General features: G+C 39.8%; 1 protein-coding gene across 1 annotated transcript in view; it reads right to left on the bottom strand.

Moving 5' to 3' along the window:
- Positions 1 to 3,448: 3,448 nt before the first annotated feature.
- CENPK (centromere protein K) overlaps positions 3,449 to 14,519 on the bottom strand; it is a 25,732-nt gene continuing 14,661 nt past the window's right edge. The window contains exons 6-10 of the mRNA XM_015410241.1: positions 11,629 to 11,711; positions 11,446 to 11,544; positions 11,070 to 11,202; positions 7,053 to 7,106; positions 3,449 to 3,842 (exon numbers count right to left, since the gene is read on the bottom strand). Coding sequence (XP_015265727.1) covers positions 3,684 to 3,842; positions 7,053 to 7,106; positions 11,070 to 11,202; positions 11,446 to 11,544; positions 11,629 to 11,711 — 528 coding nt within the window. The 3' untranslated portion in view covers positions 3,449 to 3,683. The remainder of the gene's footprint in view (positions 3,843 to 7,052; positions 7,107 to 11,069; positions 11,203 to 11,445; positions 11,545 to 11,628; positions 11,712 to 14,519) is intronic.

Here is a 14,519-nt window from a genome sequence, read left to right as displayed (position 1 = left end):
GCCACCGCAGCTCCTTCAATGGACTTAGAAGGATGTAATTCTATTTAGGATTGCAATGTTAGCCTCATGGCCAGTGTTCCCTCTAAGCTGAGTTAGTGTGAGCTAGCTCACAGATTTTTAGCCTCCAGCTCACACGTTTTTGTCTCAGCTCAGGTAGGATGGCTCCAGAGCAAACTAATTCATGCAGTAGCCAAATCACCTGCTCACAACTTTAATGCTGGTAGTTCACAAAGTAGAATTTTTGCTCACAAGATTCCACAGCTTAGAGGGAACATTGCTCATGGCATCGTTGCGAGGTACCTTGGTTTTATAGATACCGGAAATTCCCAGGCCACCACATGAACTTCATAAGAAAAGTGTCAGCATCAAGCCAGGATGTAAATTTGGCCTCCAAGTTGATATTGCTCTGAAATAGACTGAGGCTGAGTATATAACATGTTTAGGAGAAGGAAAGAGCTGAAACATCTTGTTTAAATAACTCCAGTCTGGTAAGAATCCTCCCCCCACCACCCGATGGCTTGAGGCTCCTGAAAGTACAGCCAGGTGTTTACAGCATCGTCTGCTAGAAAGAAAAAGGACTTTGTGCCATGGAAAGGAGCTATTCCTTATACAGTAGCTGTGTTGCAATCTCCTCTTTTCAATGGCCACTCCAAGTCTTCTTTTTGTGAACATACAATGCACAAAACCATTGTGTACAAGACACACTGAAATAAATGAGCTTTATGCAAAAAGCAGCCAAGGAACTTCTTCATATCAACCAGGGTAGCTTAAACTTCCTTTAAAAATAAAAATTCCAGTGGGGTTCTATGATATAGCCAACCATTTTGAAACCCCACTACCTGTGTAAGCAAATAAGAATTCTATATTGTTTTATTTACTGGCCTCTCTTTCAATCTATGTATGATCCCTTTGCCTTAACGCTGATCATGCGTGTGCATGTCTCTGAAGAACACCACAGAAGGAAAGCTAAATGAGAGAGGGGAAGAGAATGTAAGAATGAAAGATAATGGAAGGAGGAAGTTTGGGATATGAGACAGAGAGTTAAGCTGAAGACCTGGACAAAAGGGGGCTGATAGAAGCCAGAATACCAGATCTGGAGGGTTGCTTTGGGAGAGACAAAGGAAGGATCCATGACAGGAGCCAGGAACTGTGTCAGAACAATGAGGAAAGTACAAGACCTGAAGTATATAATTTCCTATCTTTCTACAGGGGGTGCCCTTTGATAATGAAGTCAAATTAAATAATCTTATTTGCTACTTTGAGGATTCAAGAACCTTATTTATTTTGCTAATATTTGTCTGGGGCAAAAGCTAACTGTTGACAGATGTTCTTGATATTAACTAAAACATAATAGCTGAATATTTGCTTACAGATGTGTTCAGACTCAGTGAGCTTTTGCCCTTATAAGTAACTTTGGAAGGTCAGATTGCTCCATCTACGTTAGACATTGTCTTGAAACAGCCCTTTAAGTATTCTGTGATATTTTGTCCTTGTTACGATAACCATTCTGTTTGTGGCCAGATCTAAAATTATCTCAGCTAATCAAGGCATTCACTTTTAAGATTAACTTTCTTGCAAAGGGATGCCTCACGTGACATTCTAACTAATTTTAGTAGACCATTGATTTCTTTGTGAGACTCAAGAGTCTGCTCCATGTTGCTTCTTCCCGGGGCCTTTTGGCATCTATATCCTCCTGGGCCTGAAAGCAAGGTGGGGATTGTCCTTTTGTCGCCTCTTTTCATATCTTCTAGAGTGGCCTGAGGCCCTAGATGACTATAGGGGTGCTGACTTGTCCACGCAGGTCTCACGGTCCCCCCCCCCAGCCTTCCCTCCCCTTTTCCGTCAGCAAAAAAGCTGGACAGATCCAACTCTTTGCTTGAACCTTCTCTTCTTCCCCAAGTGAGAGGCTGACTTCTCTGTCCTCTGCACTGGACTTTTCCCATCTCTCTGCACTAGGAGATTGGGGGTGGGCAGCTGGCGGGGAACAGTTTGCCAGATTCTGTTTTGGAGGCTAGCAGAAACACATTGTTTGCTCTCATTTGCAGCCGAGAACGTGTGTCTCAGCATATTGTCAGGGACAATGTATCAATACCTTTGTGTTACAACTGCATCAGCTGTGGGGTGGGGTCCTAGTCTGGACAGGAGGGCTAAGAATGCTTACGAATTCTGCCATTTGGATATCACCTCACGCTGCCAACTGGGCTTCCGTGCTTTGGACCGTTCAGGTGCACTGCCTAGGTCCTTTGTACCAGGTACAGGAGTTGGACCTTTGCAAAAATAGAGAGCGGTGCTCTTGCACTTTGCAAGAATCACTTAGTCAGCATCCTGTCCAGCTTACGCTGCTTAGTACCATGCTGTTAGACAGCTGGAATTCAGCCTCCTTATATTTGTTTTGTGTTTCTGTTTCTAAAGACTCTTCTATAACCAAAGGAGGCCAGAAATTCCACAGAGGCAAGCTGTGAGTATACATTTTAATCAAGATGAGATTCGGTGTGGTTAATGTTGGAGTAGGACAGGGGAGATCAGGTTTCAAATCCTCACTCAGCAATGAAGATCATTTGATAATACTGGACGTCTCACTCTTTCAGCCTAACCTTCCTCATGAGTTGTTGTGAGATAAAAGCAGGCACTATGTATGTAAGTTACAATGAGCTCACTGGAGAAAGAGTGGGATAACAACAAAGTAAATTTAAAAAAATTGCATTGATAGCATGTGGAATATGATATTTCATATTCAACATGTAAATACAATCTCCAAATGTCAGACGATTATGAACTATGTACAAGGACTGTTTGGGCACCTCCATAATGAGTATGTTAAATGTTATTCACTAGAGATTCTAGAATTATCTAGAGCTTTTCAGGCCTGAAGTTCTGAAATTTTGTGAACATTTTCTTTTTCTACATAATGGAGTAACTGCCGTCACTGTATTTGTGAGATTATACTTAACCCGAGTTCCAGTAAAACAATCACTATAAGGTTCACTAGTGAGAGGATGGGGAGTGGGGCAGAGAAGACAGGTGGGTGGAGGAATGGTAAGTACCTCCCACCAGTGTTCCCTCTAAGCTGAGTTAGTGTGAGCTAGCTCACAGTTTTTTAGCCTCTAGCTCATGCATTTTTGTGTTAGCTCAGGAAGGAGGGCTCCAGGGTGAACTAATTTATGCAGTAGCCAAAATGCTTGCTCACAACTTTAATGTCAGTAGCTCACAAAGTAGAATTTTTGCTCACAAGACTCCACAGCTTAAAGGGAACATTACCTCTCACCCCACAGAAGGAGGCATCAAACAACACTGACTAGATTGTTAGGACTCTTCATGTTTTTCACAAATACTGTATGCCTGCAGAATTACATATACTCCAGGACTTTGACTGAGGGAGAACCTTGAAAAGAAAAACAGTTAAGCCAAACATCAGTCTAAAACAGTCCTTTAATTTGAGTTGGTCTCTTAACAGTCTAGTTTTCAGAATGCAAGCATTATCTACTTATAGAAACAAAAATTACCGTAAAAGAACTGCTCCAATGTCACATTAAAACACTGCTCTGTAAACTCCATGCTCAATAAACATAACAACCTGAACCACAGTCAGAAAAAAGCGTTGTAATTTTCTCATTCAGAAGAGAGCATTCAGTTCTATTCAAGTCAACTTCACGGCTGCTGACTATCAGGTGGTAGCACTCTTGTTACTGGTGAAAATTTTCTAGACGTATTCTGCTTGGATCTTCAGAGTGTCTTAATGCAATCCCATATCGCAGCAGAAGCTCAATATAAGGTGACCAAAATGAATTGCTTATTGTTACATATGGATCATGTGGTTTATTTATTAGTTTACTGATAAGGCTCTGAAAATGAGAATGAGATTTAAAACACATTAGTTTTAACCTGTTGGAATGAGCTTTAGGTCAGATAACAGTTAATAAGGAGTGCTTACAAATATATAAATACTGGTGCAAGTATTTTCTTCAAGTTGTCTTCAAACTAAAAACTGCATACAAAAATAAAGTTGATTGAGATTAATCAGTTAAAAAAGATAATGGCTTTTACCTTACAGGTCAAATTGTTAAGAACGTCAGAAAGAACACAGTTATACAAACGTTCAGTCTGATGAATGTAACATGCATATTCAAGTGGTGATTTACATACAATTAGATTATAGGTATAAAACAAAGGCTTCCATCCCACAAATCACCAGCAGAAAGTACTGGGTCAGAGATCTTACCTGCTCTCCCCTCCCTTGTGGAGTCATTTCTGGTCCTGGGAAAGTTTATTCCTAGGATCAAAGAACTTGTGTGTACTAATCACATCGATCAGATGGTTGTAATGAGGAACAGGATTGCCCTTTCTGCCTCTTGCAAGAGTGGAGCTCCACTCATGGAAGAGCAAGGAGCTACTTCATCTCCCTTCCTCCCACAGCCACCCATCTGATGCAGTTATTAGTACACCCAAGTCCCTTGACCCCCAAATTATCCTGTTTGGAAATCGCTCCAGGAGAGAGGGTGGGGAAGACACCACAATCCTTGCACCTGCAGATCATGGGCTCCAACCCATTATATAGTAATGTTTCAAAATTCTACATGTAAAATTTCTCCTAACACCCAGATATCTAAGTGAACTCACCTCGTGTTGCTGGTATTAAATCAATTTTAATAAAGATGTCCTAATTTGTCATCTTTGATCAAAACCTCTGCAATGATTTCATGTGGCCAATCAGCCTCAAGGGTTAAACTGGATCGACGTATTACAAGAAGCAAGGAGACTGTCAATGAAAACAGTACAGCCATCTTGAGTCCCTCCCTTTAAATCTGTCATATCTAGCTGAAGAATCTTTTAGCCCCAATGCCAACACATTGTTTACATATATATTTATTTGTTGAATTTCTAAACCACCTTCCCCCGGAGGGCTCAGGGCGGTGTACATCATTTTAAAAATACAATACAGTTAAAAAAAAATTCCAAAGTATAAATTAATTAAATTAAAACCCAACCATCGATCATGGTTTCCAGTAAATCAGTGAAACCATTAACCTTCAGTCTTAGATGGTATTCTCAAGTGCCATTCAGTGCATACTTCAGGGTGAGACCACCTGATGGCACCTGGTATTTTTGGCCACTGTGTGACAGAATGTTGGACTGGATGGGCCATTGGCCTGATCCAACATTGGTTTCTCTTATGTTCTTATATTCTTATGAGATCCAGCCAGCTTTTTCTCTGGTGAAAAGGCAGGAGAGGTTCCCTTTGATCACTAAAAAGGCTAAGGTGGGGATCATGAGACATGCAAGGACAAAAGCTATGTGACATGAAGGCTGTAGTAAGGAAAACTGGACAAGCAAAAAAAGCAAGCTGGATGCCACCCATTGGCTAGAGAAATACTCAGTATAATGCTTTCACAATACATGGCAAGTTGCACTACATATTACAGAGAGGGAAAGGGAAACATCAGAGGCGGCCCATATTTCTTACTATATATACATCTGGTACTTACTTGCCACACTTCACTAGCCCATTAGTTTTCCTTGATGCCAAACTAACTGCTATCTTTAAATAAATGTTAAAAATATCCTCAAACTAGTCTGTAGAATGTGGCTCCTTGCTCAATATAATTCATATGAGGGAGAAGTCAATTCATATGAGGGAGAAAAGATGCAAATGCAAGGCTGCTAGACAACTCAGCTTTAAAGATAGCTTTGACAATGGGTGATGACTTATAAACTGTTTTGAAAGTATTCCTCAGTTTTGTCCATTATAGATTATGTTGCTCCAGTTATACCTGTGTGTGATAGCCCAGGGCACCCTACTCTAAGGGAAGAATGGATGGACTGAGGAATTACACTTTAAAGGATGACAATGAAGAAATCAAAATCGTTCAAGATTTTCTATTCCTTGGCCCATCATCGGCCAAAGGTGAGACTGGCAACCAGGAAATCAGATGGAGACGGAGACTGGGAAGGGCAGCCATGATGGAGCTAGAAAGATCTTTAAGTGTTGCTGTCTACCAAGATCAAGGTAATTCATACTATAGTATTCTCCATTACTATCTATGGGTGTAAAAGTTGGCCAAGGAAGAAAACTGATTCATTTGACACATGGTGTGGGGGGAGAGTTTTGCGGATACCGTGGACCATCAAAAAGACAAACCAGTGGGTTCTAGATCACATCAAGCCTGAACTCTCCCTGGAAACTAAAACGACCAAACTGAGGCTATCATACTTTGGTCACCTCTATGAGAAGACATGACTCATTGGAAAAGACCATAATGCTAAGAAAAGAGGAAGACCCAACATGAGATGGATCGACTCAATAAAGGTACAGCCCTCAGTTTGCAAGACGTGAGCAAGGCTGTTGAGGTCATAAAATCATAGCGTTGGCATAAGTCAGAAGCATCTTGGCAGCACTTAACAAACACACATACACACTTTAGAAAACCAATGTCTATATGTCTATAGTTGCAATCCTACGAACATTTTCCTGGGAATAAAACGCAACTTACTTCTGAGCAGACCAGTTTAGGATTGCTCCATATGTTTGTAAAAACATGTAATTAATATGCAAATTAGTAGTTTCTAAAAAGCTAGCAAATAGGATTAGGGCCTTGTGTCCATGTAGCTGAAAAGTAGGTGCGATAGGAAGTCTACAACACCCTCTGTCTACTGAAGGTTCTGGTCAAGGGCAGCCCAGGTAGAGTGCATGACAATAGTTTGACTTTAAAAGTGCATTACAAAGCATGAATGAGAGACTAGTCAATCATTTTGCTTATCCCTTACACAACTTTTCAAACATATAAAGTGTAGATAATTCATCATGTTACTTTCAGATCTTCTTTAACCAAAACCAATTAAAGAGCCCTTTTTTCTGTGAAAAAGACAACAGCTTTGGGACTCAGCAGTAATTCTCCTTGGGTATGAACACCATATTATGGCCTTGTTTCACATTGTACAGGGAGCAGCTGACCATTCCAAAATTGTATGAATATTTATCTTCTTACTGGACAATTCCAGTCTTGAACAGCAGAGCTCTATACTCTAGATACAGACAACAACAAAAAATCTCTCACCTCTAAAATTTCATGTAATGTTATCAGTTGTACATCTTGTTCTCCAGATGAACGCTTAAGAAAGCACAAGACAACAGTTCAGTTTCATACCAAAAACCAGCAAATTCACAAAAGTAACAGTTTGAAATGTAATTATAGCTGATTCACATTTAGAATTTCCCTATTTATGCCTCAATCTAGTTTCAGTTGTGCTTGAAAAAGATATTTATGTACAACTGGTTATGCCACAATGGGAGCTGGAGTCCCTGTTTGAACACACTACACACCTTATTAAAAGCAAGGCAGTGTGAACAGCCTGCATTCACATGCCTATCTACAGTGTAATCCTAAATAGTTACTCCAGTCTAAACCAGTTGAAATCCATGTTCAGAGTGCAGTAACTCTGCATAAAACTGCCCTGTTAGCTATAGATCTAGTTTATGAGTGCTGGTACTGATCCAACTACTTATACATAAACAGAAGCCTGCCTACACAAGAGCAAATCTTAGCTGGAAAGGGAGTTTACAATCTAACAACACAAAACAAACATATACATTCAAATATACTCTAATACACTGTCAGACTGAAACCTGCCAATATTAGAGTAAATCAATCAAATTAAATTTAAAACAAAGATATTCGCTATTAATACTTCTCAGGCAATCAAAGATATTCGCTATTAATACTTCTCAGGAATTGGATAGTTCGTTATGAATCCAGGCATCTTATTAGCAAAAATAATATAAGCTGCCAACCCAGAATACATTCCATTTGTTAACAGCAATCCTAAACAAAGTTAACTCTTGTAAACTCATTGACATTGTGTAGTGGTTAAATCTGGGAAAGGCAGGTTCAGTTCCCCACTCTGCTGTGGAAGCACGACAGGTGACCCTGGGCCGGTGGCAGGGTCATTGTGAGGGTAAAAACAGAGGAAAGGGGATTGGTCTCATAAGTTGCTTTGGGTTCCTATTAGGGAGAAGAGGGGGATATAAAGATAACTTGCACTGTTAAATCCTCTATATTTATTATCTCAGATAATATTCATAAGGGCAGATAATTTTTTATCTTTTCTGATCCTAGTGTTTGATTTTATTCCATGTTACAATTTAACCTATTTCCTACAGCAGTGTATTAGACAAATATTTTTAAAGTGACAAAAATGGGATTTTGATTCCCCAGAAGAATAGTATTTTAAATTTAAAATCAGTGATCCTAGTATTACTTTTGGACTTACAAGTCACCTTTGGAGGACCTAATATTCTAAAAACCTGTGAATTTCAGTTTCAGAGGGTAGCCGTGTTTGTCTGTAGTAGAAGGACTAGATCAGGGGTGCCGAACTCATGTGTTATGAGGGCCAGATCTGACAGAAATGAGACCTTGTTGGGCCGGGCCATGTGTGTCCTAAAATGAAATACCAGGTAGCGGAGATATAAACTTTATAAAGGACACAAATGTTTTTTTTTAACTTAAAATAAAAACATGCTTAAAACATTAGCACTTTTGCAATATTTTGTTTATTTAACAGTGTCTGATAACTGACACCACTTGCTCTGAATGACTGCATCAAAATGTCTGTGCTGCTGCAATCTTGAGGTGTATATCTGTAAGCTACAAACCTACAATGACGCAACAGCAGCAGAACTGGAAGAAGAAGCAGAAGACAGCCAGTTCCACTGCGGGCCTGATAGAAGCCCTCCGGGGGCCTGATCTGGCCCCTGGGCTGCATATTTGACACCCCTGGACTAGATTATAGTAAAGTAGCACCTTAGAGACTAAAAAGATTTCCAGGACGTAAGCTTTTGAGAGTCAAAGCTCCCTCTGTCAGATACAAGAACTGTGAATTTCAGGTATCATTTACAATTTTACCGACAGTGGGCTCAGATAATTGTTTGGAAGTGTGTCGGCAGCATTTCTAACAGAGTCAAAAATTACTCTTATCAAAAGTTAATAGTTAGAGAGAACAGCATTCCTCCTCATCAGATTCCCGACTGTCATCATTACTACTTGCTGCTTCATAATTGTTCTCGCACTTACTACTGGGTTTACTAAGTAATATACCTTTTATATTTCACATAAAATCTATCTGACTGCACATTTTCAACACAGTCACACAAGTTACAGTTTACTAAGTAAGACACTAAGAGGTAGTGACAACTAATGCTGAAAACTAATCTCATACCCATCGGGATATTTGTTTCTTGAAGAGAGATCCAATTATCCCACTGGATATGAGATTCATTTTCAGTATTTATTTTATCAAACTCTAAATATCATTCTTTCTAAAGATATCATCAGAAAGCAAACTTTCAAAGGGAATGTCTCAAATATTACTCAGGATATCTGAATCTTGATTATCATTGGATTTAATAACTTTAAATAGGGAATCCTATTTGCTAAAGTTTAGATTCTATTGCTAAACTTTAGAACAAGAATAGAGATGTCCACAGCAACTTTGCCAACAATGGCCACCAGGGGGCACAGCACACACTCTGTTTTTGGGCCAAATCGGCAAAAGGAGCTGAAGTAGAAATAGCATGACCTCTGTGTTTGAAATACCCAGAGGGAAATAGCTTTCAGCAACAGCTGCAAGAACATGTATCAGTTCCCACAGCCTGCAACATTCAGGGAGAGAGACAGGCAACACAAACGGAGCTGAGAAGCTAAAACTGCAGAACAGGCTACCATTAGAGGGCAAAACTGGGGCAAGAGGGTTAAAAAAGGACAGGTTTAAAAGAATGAAGGTGGAATTGAGAACAGAGTAAGAGCAGATAATGAGAACATACTGAAGCATCCAAGCTACTTTTCAACTATGGAGTAGATCCAAGGACACTTGTGATGCAGTCCTCGCCGTCATTCCTCTTCCCTAGTGGTCCCCCTGGACTTTCAAAATGACAATACTAGAAGTTTATTTACATCATTTATGGCCCTCTTTTCTCACTGAGACTCAAGGTAGAGTGCAAAAAATCAGACAGCACAAGACATCCAGTAACAATGCAATAGGACTGGGCTTACAGGAATGAGGAAAGAATGCAAATAGGAAAACTGTGTGAAGCACGACAAACCACAATCAACACAGAGAGTGGATTACAAAGGAAGAAGACAGAGCAGTAAAAGCAAGATGATGCATACAACAAGCATTGCAATAGGTTGCTACCCTATTCAAAAGCCAGAGAAGTAAGAAAGGGAGAACCATGTATGCCATGCCGACCTCCTTGGAGTCACAGAAAAATAAAAATAATGTACTGGAGAGATAAGACGGTGGCTCAGGGGGCTACAGTGAGGAAGGGAAGCAGGCAAAATTTCCCACCCCTTTCACCAGAGATCATTCAACTGGTGGGAGATATTATAGTGGCACATGGGGTGTCCTGCCTGGTTCCCCCTATGCCCTGCAGCCCTTAAAGCCATGGGGCTTTTTATGTGCATGGTCCCTACAGCTTTTTGGAGGTCTCAAGGGGTTACTGGGGAAAGGGAAGGACAGGAAAGAACCATGTCTCATAGGTTCCAAGCCAATCCTTTCTGCTAAGTAGGATCCAAAATCATCATCCTGATATCACAGTTGTAGGGAAAAAATGAGAAATAGGGTTTGGATCATTGACACTGCAATCCTAGGAGAACAGAAAATAACAGGAGAAGATCATGAAATACCAAGATCTACGAACAGAGTTAGAGCCTCTGGGTGAAGAAGGTGACCATTGTGCCAGTTGTCACTGAAGCCCTTGGAGCAGTGCCTAGAAGTCTCATGAAAAACCGGGGCATTGAGCAAATAACACTAGCTCAGCTCCAGAAGTCAGTGTTGCTTGGAACAGCAAGAATCCTGCAAAGATACCTCTGTAATTCTTGAACTGCAGAACATCATCTACCAGTCAAATATCTGACTGTGACAATACATAACAACAACTACAACTCCCTGCAGAAGGGAGTGACTAGATCAAACCTAATCACTTCTCTGTGTATACAGCATTTCTGTTCATGCACTTAATTATCATCCCAAAAGAAAAATGACTTAGTTCTTCAAGATAAAAAAGCAAATGGCCGTACTGTCTTTCTTTTTTTAAGTCCGTTATCTTCCGGGAGAGGGAAATGTTTTTCGAGGAACTCCCCAAGGGCATTCAAGATCTCTTCCTTATAGGCTTTTATTTTCAGCATTTTACTTTTTAGTTCCTGGAAGGCTCTAAGATGTAAAAAATAAAGTTTAACTGATGTGACTTTTTTGTTTTAAAAAGAAAACATTAACACTATAAATGGTGTAAATGGTAACTTGTCATACTCTGTTATTCCAGTGACAAAAAACAAAAACAAAACAGCAACCAAAATTATTCTAATTATTTTGTTACATACAAAAATATATTTTATTACAATAAAAATTGCTTACAACTTGAATCAACTCCCCCCAAACCCTTAATAGTAAAAATACCTTTTCTCAGAAAATACTACAACTTGATTGCTAATTTTTTCCTCTGTTTGATCAAGGCAGTCTATTAGCTGCTGTTGTTCCGCCAACCACTGCTGTTCCCTTTGAACATGGATGGGGAAAGATATAATGGTTATAATGTATTTTATAGAACCAACAAAGTAGTTTGGGGGCAGTAAGAGATACCTTAGCAAATCTTCCTTCAGCTTTTTGTTCTTTGCATGGACAGTTGATAAAACCATTTCAAGATCATGTTCTAATCTCTGCAACTGAAAACAAAGTTTGATGTATTAACATCATAATTATTTGCTATCAATATCTCATAATGCTTTCATAGCATCTGTATACTGTACTACACAGAGCTTATCTAAAAATACAGGAAAGACACAATAAGTTTTAAAAGAATATATAACCGTAGCAAGAAAACAGATTAGCAAATCAATAATTATGGTGTTTCAAAGCAAGACGTTGTTAGCATCATATATATCCTGCATAAGTTATGTTTCAAACTTTATTTTAAGGCACTCAGAGATTTCAAAGATGCTTATGAAAAATTCCTCCGTTATAAAATCAGTAAATGCAGACGGTCTCCCAAGTAAGCCAGCTTGCTCACAACTACTGATTTTCCCCTGCACTGTGTGGATGCTGGGGAGGTGGCACTCCTGTCTCACAGGGGGTCAATGGGGGAGGCTTAACACATGGCCCACATGAGATGAATGTATGTTGTGCTAAAGCATCCTACCCTCCCTTCAAGAAGCTCAGTGGGGTATATCTGGTTTCCCCCTTCTTCATAAAACAAGGCTCAGCAATATGCAGAGACAACCATGGTAGGGAGGGAAGCGTCCTCTGGAAATGGAAGTGGAAAACTGGCTAAAAAACTGTCCTAGACAAATCTCTATGAAGCATAATAGCGTTCACTTAAAAGTTCAAATACCATGTGAAGTTGGGGTTTGGTGTACCTGAAAAGCTTGGAAGGAGCCTCTGACTCATGTGCTCTCTTCTCCCACATTAGAGTCCAATGATGTACTTCCTGGCTTTCTGCAAATCATAGTTCAAACCAGATTACTATGGTTTGCGTTCACCCTGGAAATCAGGATTGCAAATCACAATTACAAACCATAGTTAACTGGTTTGGATGTAATGCCAAATTGTGTTTTGCAAAAACAACAAAAAAACACCAGGACATAAATTAGTTTATGATATGGGAGAGATGGAACATGAAGCAGGGGTGTGAATGCCAGGCTCGCTCAGTTCCCATTATTAACAAGTGAACCATGGCTGCTTCCACACAGAAATGATACTCAATGGAGCTCTTGTTGCTGCTGCAAATATGTTGAAATACTAACACTAATTCTAAGGTTGCTTGGTAGTCATAAATCTGGAAACATTCAAAACAGTGATATTATAAATCTATCAAACTGTGGCATTAGATCCCTGAAGCTGAATACAGTTTACCACCCAACTATGGTGGCCCACTTGGAATGTCTATGAACTTCCTGGTTTTGCTGCTTGCCTAGATCTCCAAGAGGAAACCTGTCAAGCACCAAACCGAGCTTAACACAGAGCAGTAGGCTGTGTTCATGCTAGTGGATCACAAAGTGTATAGGTCTGATTTTGGTGAGTTTTGCCCTTGTGTAGTCTTGAACAAAGTGCACCACCCTGAGCTCCCTGGAAAAAGGATAGTGTAAAAATGTAATCAATAAATGAATTCTATAGCTGTTTTTATGCCTGCACTTGTGTAACCTCACACACAACTATTTTAATCTAAAATATTTATAAGCCGCCTTTCTTCCTCATGTAGATGAAGTTGGCTTACAATATTAATAAAATACACTGAACAGACTACATAAAACTAAAACTTACAGCTTTAAATTTAAACACTTTAGAACTAGAAGAATATTTTTGGATTTAGCTTCACTTTTCTCATGTAAAGCTCTAGCGAGGTATAAAACACACTTTTCATTAGTAGAAGACACTGTCTGTATGTAGAAAAGAATAAGAAGAGATTGGATTTATATCCCACCCTTCACTTGGAGTCTCAGAGCGGCTTACAAACTCCTTTCCCTTCCCCTCCCCACAACAGACACCCTGTGAGGTGGGTGGGGCTGAGAGAACTCTGACACAAACTGCTCTTTCAGGAACAGTTGTGCCAGAGCTTGTGACTGACCCAAGGTCACATCAGCAGGTGCAAGTGGAGGAGTGGGGAATCAAACCCGGTTCTCCCAGATTAGAGTCCGCACACTTAACCACTACACCAAACTGGCAAAAACACTTTTGGATCTAGTCTTTTAAACCCCATTTAGCCTACTGAAACTAATTGGCTTGAAATCCACTTATTCCATCCAAACTGGTTTATCAATCACAATAAACATATAGCAGGTCTGGTTTAAATGTCACTAATTCAAACGAAGGAAACAAATTCATTGATAGACATCTATTAATCCATACCAATGACTTCCTAAGGAAAGAAATCAAAATGGGTAGCTGTGTTAGTTTGTTTGTAGCTGTAGAAAAGAGCAAGAGTCCAGTGGCACCTTAAAGACTAGCAAAATTTGTGGCAGGGTGTGACAAGCTGCATTTTTAAAAGCTTAGAAGTGCTGTGTAAACAGATAAAGGATTATGAAGGGTTAATTCTTTACAGAAACAGAGAGCCTTGAGTGACAGGCTGCTCCAAGAGATCTGATTGGATAGCATCAGCTTAACAGAGAAAAACTTCTGAACTGGATGCTGAGAATTTGGTCTGATTTCAGCCCTAGCTGAGAAGAGTCGAGTACTGACAGTTTCAGAATTCAGCCCTGACTGAGAGCAGTTTAACACAGACAGGAGAACTGTGGAAAGTTGGCAAGGACAAGTAGGTAGTTAAGTTGGAGACCCCCATTTAGGTTAAAGAAAGGGGATGAATCTTCTAGTGAGTGGAGAATTTCCATACCCAGTCAAACATGGAATTAGCTCTGAATAGTGCAGAGATCACTGGTCTGGTGTGGTTAGAAACTGCCTTTAGAGACCTTAAGAGTCAGTCAAAAACTAAAGACGAGTATTGGTATTTCAAGAGCAGGGGTTTGAGTACTGGAAAGAGT

Source organism: Gekko japonicus, unplaced genomic scaffold, assembly GCF_001447785.1.
Source record: "Gekko japonicus isolate JY-2015 unplaced genomic scaffold, Gekko_japonicus_V1.1 scaffold179, whole genome shotgun sequence".
In the NCBI taxonomy this organism is placed as follows: Eukaryota; Metazoa; Chordata; class Lepidosauria; order Squamata; family Gekkonidae; genus Gekko; species Gekko japonicus.
The sequence above is the reverse complement of the archived record's forward strand: the minus strand, read 5'-3'. Positions and strand labels throughout refer to the sequence as shown.